The sequence below is a fragment of the Terrapene carolina genome, unplaced genomic scaffold (genome assembly GCF_002925995.2).
Source record: "Terrapene carolina triunguis isolate 2854851 unplaced genomic scaffold, T_m_triunguis-2.0 Scaffold136, whole genome shotgun sequence".
NCBI lineage: Eukaryota > Metazoa > Chordata > Testudines > Emydidae > Terrapene > Terrapene triunguis.
The window spans coordinates 14,931,239-14,936,959 of NW_020664487.1; the positions used below are offsets into that span (position 1 = coordinate 14,931,239).

At 55.4% G+C, this 5,721-nt stretch overlaps 2 protein-coding genes across 2 annotated transcripts in view; one reads left to right on the forward strand and one right to left on the reverse strand.

Moving 5' to 3' along the window:
- Window positions 1-2,375, reverse strand: part of POLR2B (RNA polymerase II subunit B) — a 26,826-nt gene extending 24,451 nt beyond the window's left edge. Inside the window, exon 1 of the mRNA XM_026653285.2 lies at window positions 2,288-2,375. Coding sequence (XP_026509070.1) covers window positions 2,288-2,306 — 19 coding nt within the window. The 5' untranslated portion in view covers window positions 2,307-2,375. The remainder of the gene's footprint in view (window positions 1-2,287) is intronic.
- Window positions 2,376-5,337: 2,962 nt separating this feature from the next.
- The window catches only part of NOA1 (nitric oxide associated 1), a 28,719-nt gene continuing 28,335 nt past the window's right edge, over window positions 5,338-5,721 (forward strand). The window contains exon 1 of the mRNA XM_026653283.1: window positions 5,338-5,718. Coding sequence (XP_026509068.1) covers window positions 5,338-5,718 — 381 coding nt within the window. The remainder of the gene's footprint in view (window positions 5,719-5,721) is intronic.

The following is a 5,721-nucleotide window of genomic DNA, read 5'->3' on the forward strand; positions in this document are numbered from 1 at the left end:
GGGGGGGGGGGGGCGGCCGGAGGCTTTTTCGCCTGGGGCAGCGAAAAAGCCAGAGCCGGCCCTGGGGAGGGGGACACCCTGACATTAGGACTCTCCCTCCCCCCACCACACACAGCAAGCAGGAGGCTCCTGGGAGCAGCTCCAAGGCAGAGAGCAGGAGCAGCACACAGCAGTGGGGGGAGGGACAGCTGAACTGCCAGCAATTGGTAGCCTGCTGGGCAGCTGCCACACAGGGAACTTAGGGGAGCGGGGAGCTAATAGGGAGGCTGCCGGTCCACCGGTTCCAAGCCCCCACCAGCTAGCTCCAACGGGCTGCTCTTTCTGCAAGCAGTGGACAAAGCAGGTGGCTGCCAAACAACATTATAAGGAAGCATTGCACAACTTTAAATGAGCATGTTCTCTAATTGATCAGCAACTGTAACATCGTTAGCTAGGACAACTTTAAGTGAGGAGTTACTGTATTTGCTCAGCACTTAACACAGTGGAGTCCTGGTCCATGTCTGGGGCTCCTAAGCACTACGGTAACACATATAAATTACAATATTTATTATCTGGAACACGGAAAAGTTTTATTACTCCACTGATCCTTGAGAAAAAGTAGGCAATCTATGAAGGCTTATTATAAAAACGAACTTTTATGGGAACAATAGGATTCAGTCTACTTTGTTTCCTAAGGTTAAGTATCTGTTCCTAACACTTTACCACCACTCAGCAGAATATGCATGACAGCACGCAAAACTTGTGCTATCCTAGAGTACCAATTAATAAATCAGTCTGAATTCAATGCAAAGCTCATTAAAGTCAAAAGAAAGATTTTTATTGAAGTCAGTAGGCTTTGGATGAGGCCCTTTATGCCTTTGGTAAAGATCAATTAACTTTCAGTTGTATCTTAACAGATGTTTCAGTTTCCTGTTTATTTAGGAACCATGGACAAGCTATTTCAATATCTAAGCATCTTTCAAAGTTTTTGTTATGCTAAAACACATTTTTCACCTGTAGCTTCAAGAACATTGGACACTCATGCAGATATTTAAGTTTTGCCCTCACACTTTTTAATTTACAGAAAATACTGAATACTAAATACGGTCAAAGGTTGAAACTTTGAAAAACAGGAGCCTAATACTAGGATCCTCAATCCACACCTCCATTTTTCAAAGCACCAGTTTCCCATTAGCTACTTTTGATTCCAGTAGGAGCTGCTGTGTGCTCAGCACTTTTGAAAACCAGGTCACTTGTTGAAATGCCTAAGTCCAAGTCTACACTAGATTCACAGATTCCAAGGCCAGAAGGGATCGTTCTGATCATCTAGTCATAGAACTTCCCCCAAAATAATTCCAGGAGCATAAACAATCTTGAGTTAAAAATTGCCAGGGATGAAGAATCCACCACAACTCTTGGTAAATTATTCCATTGGTTAATTACTCTTACTGTTAAAACCATACACTTTATTTCCAATCTGAATTTGTCTAGCCTCAACTTTCAGCCATTACATCATGTTAGACCTTTATCTGCTAGACTGAAGAACCCATTTTCAAATATTTGTTCCCATGTAGGTATTTACAGACTACAATAAAAATCACCTTTTTGTTCAGCTAAATAGATGGAGCTCTTCGGCTCCATCACTATTAGGCTCGTTTTCCCATCTTTTCATCATTCTGATGGCTCTTCTCTGAACCCTCTTCAGTTTAACAACATCCTTCTCGAATTGTGGGCGCCAGAAGTGGACACAGTCCAGCAGGAATCACACCAATGCCAAATATAAGGGTGAAATAACCTCTCTACTCCAGATCCCCCTGTTTATGCATCCCAGGATCGCAGTATCTCCTAGCCACAGCGTGGCACTGGGAGCACCTGGTCAGCTGATTATTCACCACATGCCCCCCATCTTTTTCAGGGTCGCTGCTTCCCAGGACGGAGCCCCCCAGCCTGTAAGCAAGGCCTGTGCTCTTTGCGCCTGGCTAGAAGCACTGACACTTAAGAAGGACTTGGGGCTCCTCCAGCAACCCCTCCGCCCCCCGTCGCAGCCCCAGCCCCACAAGCGTTTCTGCCCCCACAGCCTCGCCGGCAGGGAAGCGCAGGGACTCGCTCGACCAGGGTCCCTCCCCGCGGCACGGCTGCGCTGCAAGGGTTTGCAGGCCCGGCCAGGCCCGGCCAGGGGCCCCGGGGGCCTGGGTCTCGTGCCCGCCCCCCAGGTGCACGCTGCGGAGACAGCCTCCCCTCCCCCGGCCCCAGCTCCCGGCTGAGGTGACGGGACCGGCCCCCCAGGGCGCGGCTGTGGCGCGCTCACCTTCGTCCGCGTCGTACATCTTGGCAGCGCGGGGTGGCCTCCACTGCAACTACCGACACCGGCCTGTCGCCGCGATGGAGGAGCTGCGAATGCGCAGGCGCATGACACTAGGCCGAACTGCGGTTGCGCACGATTTAGATCCCGCCTCCTTATCGCACTGCAGCTGCGTGCGGCTCCAGGCTCTCCCTTCGGCTGCGCACGCTATGAGCTGGCCTCCCACCCCCGTTCGCACTGCGGCTGCGCGCACACTTCGCGCTGTGGTCCGCCTGAGCCGCCTCGTGACCACTTCCTGCGGAGACTCGAGGAACGCGCTTGCGCGCGGCTCAGGTGAGAGGCGCGAATGAACTGCGGAATGCGCGTGCGCATTGAGGCGGGCTTAGGGGCGAGCATAAGAGAGGTGTTCGCGGCCCAGCCGCGGGTAGGGCAGAGAGTTGAACGTGCCGCACGCACGGACTGGAGCATGGCGGAGATTCAGGGCTGTGCCCAGCTGTGGCAGTAGGACACCACTCCCCCCCTCGTTCGGGGTCCGAGCATCATGCCAGGGGCGCTGCCAGCTCGCACAAGTGTATTGCAAGGCCTGCAGTAGTGGGTGGGTTACAGAAAGCCCCAGCTCTTGGAGTCATGGTGTCAAGCGGGGGTCCCTGCTCTTACCCTCCTTACAACAATGTTTCCAGGCCTGGTGGAGAAAAGCTTGAAAGCACCAGGGGAGGCTGAGCCACCAGAAGGCAATTAAACCCAATCCAAGAGCTAGCAACATCTCATGATTTTAAAATCAATCAGACCTTTGATGTTTGAATCCTTGAGGCTGGCAGTATGAGGTCGGTGGTTTCTGGGGCTACTCATCTTGTTTCCCTGGACAGAGACTCTTTTTTGAGCCTCCATTCTCTGTCCTGGTGGATTTTTCAAATAACAGGCAATGTCTTGGATTCTTGCAGAGCAGATGCTGTACCTCAGAAAGAGCCCTGATTGATCCGCTTCCAATCGGTTCCTGCCCTGCATCCGCAGCTGATTGATCTATTCCCCTGCAGCCACAGCTGCTGGATCCCTGCCCCCAGCCCTAGGGAAGGAGTCCTGCAAGGAGGGGCTGCCTGACGGACATCACTGCATCCTGAGCTTGTGCCAGCTCCCCTGCCACCGTGACAGGGAGTGACACTGCCCCCCACCTCCAGCGATTACCCCCACTAAGGGGTGAAAGTAAGGCAGTACGGCATACCAGTAAAAAGTAGCCACCAGTACCAGCCCGTACCGCTGACTTTAAAGCGCTACCACGGCAGCGCTTTAAGGACCCTGCCGCAGCAGCGCTTTAATGTCGTTGCCCATTTTGCAGCCCCCCCTGGCCGCCAACCGAGGGGGGGGAAGCAAAAGATGTAGCTGCCCTGGGGCTGCAATTTAAAAGGGCCCGCAGCTCCAGCTGCCACTACCGCCCCGAGCCCTTTAAATCATCGCTGGAGACCCGGGGGGCATGGGCTAGGCAGTGCAGATGGGCTGGGTGGGGGATGTAAGAGCTCAATTTTACTTTCACCCCTGCCCCCACTGCATGTACCCCTTCCAGCAACCCCAGCTGTACCTCCCCCAGCTCCTCCTACCCCAAGTTTTCCAACTTGTACCCCCACACACGTGCAGGGGAACCTGAAATATGGTAACCCACACATAGGGCTTTTTGCACCAGGCACTGCTGATTCAGGCTTCAAGACTCTTCAGTCATTCGAAGAGGGCCCTTACTCCACTTCTTGCTGAGTTGTTTGTATTTTGTTATAATTGAGTGAGTTACCAACACAGGCCCTGACTGAATCATTTTGCAGTGAGCTCCAGAACCAGGCATGCTCATTGCAGGTTTAGAGCCACACTTTAACCAATCCTCCTCCTCCTCCTCCTTGCATAGTGCTTATGATTGAAAGCATGGTTTTAAGATGATTGGGGCGGGGGAGAGAAGGTTTGCACTATTGTTGCTTGGGTTAAAACACTGTGATTGGTCCCACACCAGTTTCCACTGGCCACCACACATTGAAATGCAGACACAAGCGCTTAAACGTTTCTCAGTTATAAAAAGGGAGTTTCAGAAGCACTGCTGTTTACCAGCATTTCTCAAATGCGGCCATCATGGCTACATGAAGCAATCAGGGGCTTTTCTTGTGGCCACAAACACCTGGGCAGTGATGGGGGGGGGGGGGCGCAAAGCAGTGGACCCTCCCCCGGGGACCGCCAGCAGTGGTTGGGCCCTGCCCCCTTCTGGAGACACAAAAGCTGGAGGAGCGGGCAGCAGGTGTGAGTTCCCCACCTTCCCTGGGGCAGTGGGGTTGGGCTTCAGCCCGGGGGGGGTGGGGGGGCGGGCTCCAGCCACAGGGATTTGGGCTCCATTCCCCAGCTGCACAGTGACGGGCTCTGGCCCCAAGCTCACCCACCCATCAACCCTGGCCCCTGCTGCCTCCCCCAATGTCCCATCGCCTTTGGCCCCCACTGCCTCTGTACTGACCTCCTCATCCAGGACTTAATTTGTCCCCAGGCTTGCTGGGGCTGAGTAAGCCTGCTGTTAAAAGTAATATTTGCACGTTTGTTAATATCAATTTTCACAGCAGACTGAGTAGCCAGCAAGTTGTTTTTTTTTAAACAACTAAAAAAGCAAAAGAAACAAGAACAAAGACAAGAATGTGTAAAGCACCTTATTTGGGTTTCTATTCTGTTTAGGTCCAGTAAAGAATAGAGACAACTCTACACTATTTTTATTATTGAGGCTGCAAAAATAATCCCACATAAATAAATTACAATGATTCCTAGCGCTTTCCCACCGCCCCAGCTGGGGTCGGGCCCAGTCCGCACCCCACAGAGGGCAGGCCCTGGGCCTTACCAGCCCCGATTTACCGCCGGGGGAGAGAAGAGAGGCTAAGCCATTTGCCCAGGGTCACGCAGCGAGCCAGGCGCAAGGCGCTGGCATCACTGGCGCTGCTTGGCCCGGTGTGGGGTCCGGGCCCGCCCGGCAGGAGGCGCTGTCTCGGGCCGGGCTCTCCGCGTGGCCGAGGCCAGGGGAGCGGAGCCGCTGCCTCGCTTCTCTCATGCACCGACTGAGCCGCGCGCTGCTGGGGGCCCTGGCCCGGGCCCCGCCGCTCCGGCAGCCCCCGGGTCCCGGCCGGTTCCTGCCCGCTGCCCTGCGGCCGGGCGGCCTCTCCACCCGGCCCCGGCGGGAGCCGCCCGCCGCCCCGCAGCGCCCTGCGGCCCAGGAGCCGGGCGGCGAGGAGGAGCAGTTCGTCTTCCCCGAGTACGTGCCCGAGCCGGGCCCGGCGCCGGCCGGGGAGCCGCCCGCCGCCCCGAGCGGCCCGGAGAGGAGGCCGCGGGAGAAGCGGCAGCACCGGGTGACGGGGCGGCCGGACCCGTCGGTGCCGCCCAGCGGGGTGAGCTGCTCGGGCTGCGGGGCGGAGCTGCACTGCCGGGACCCCGCC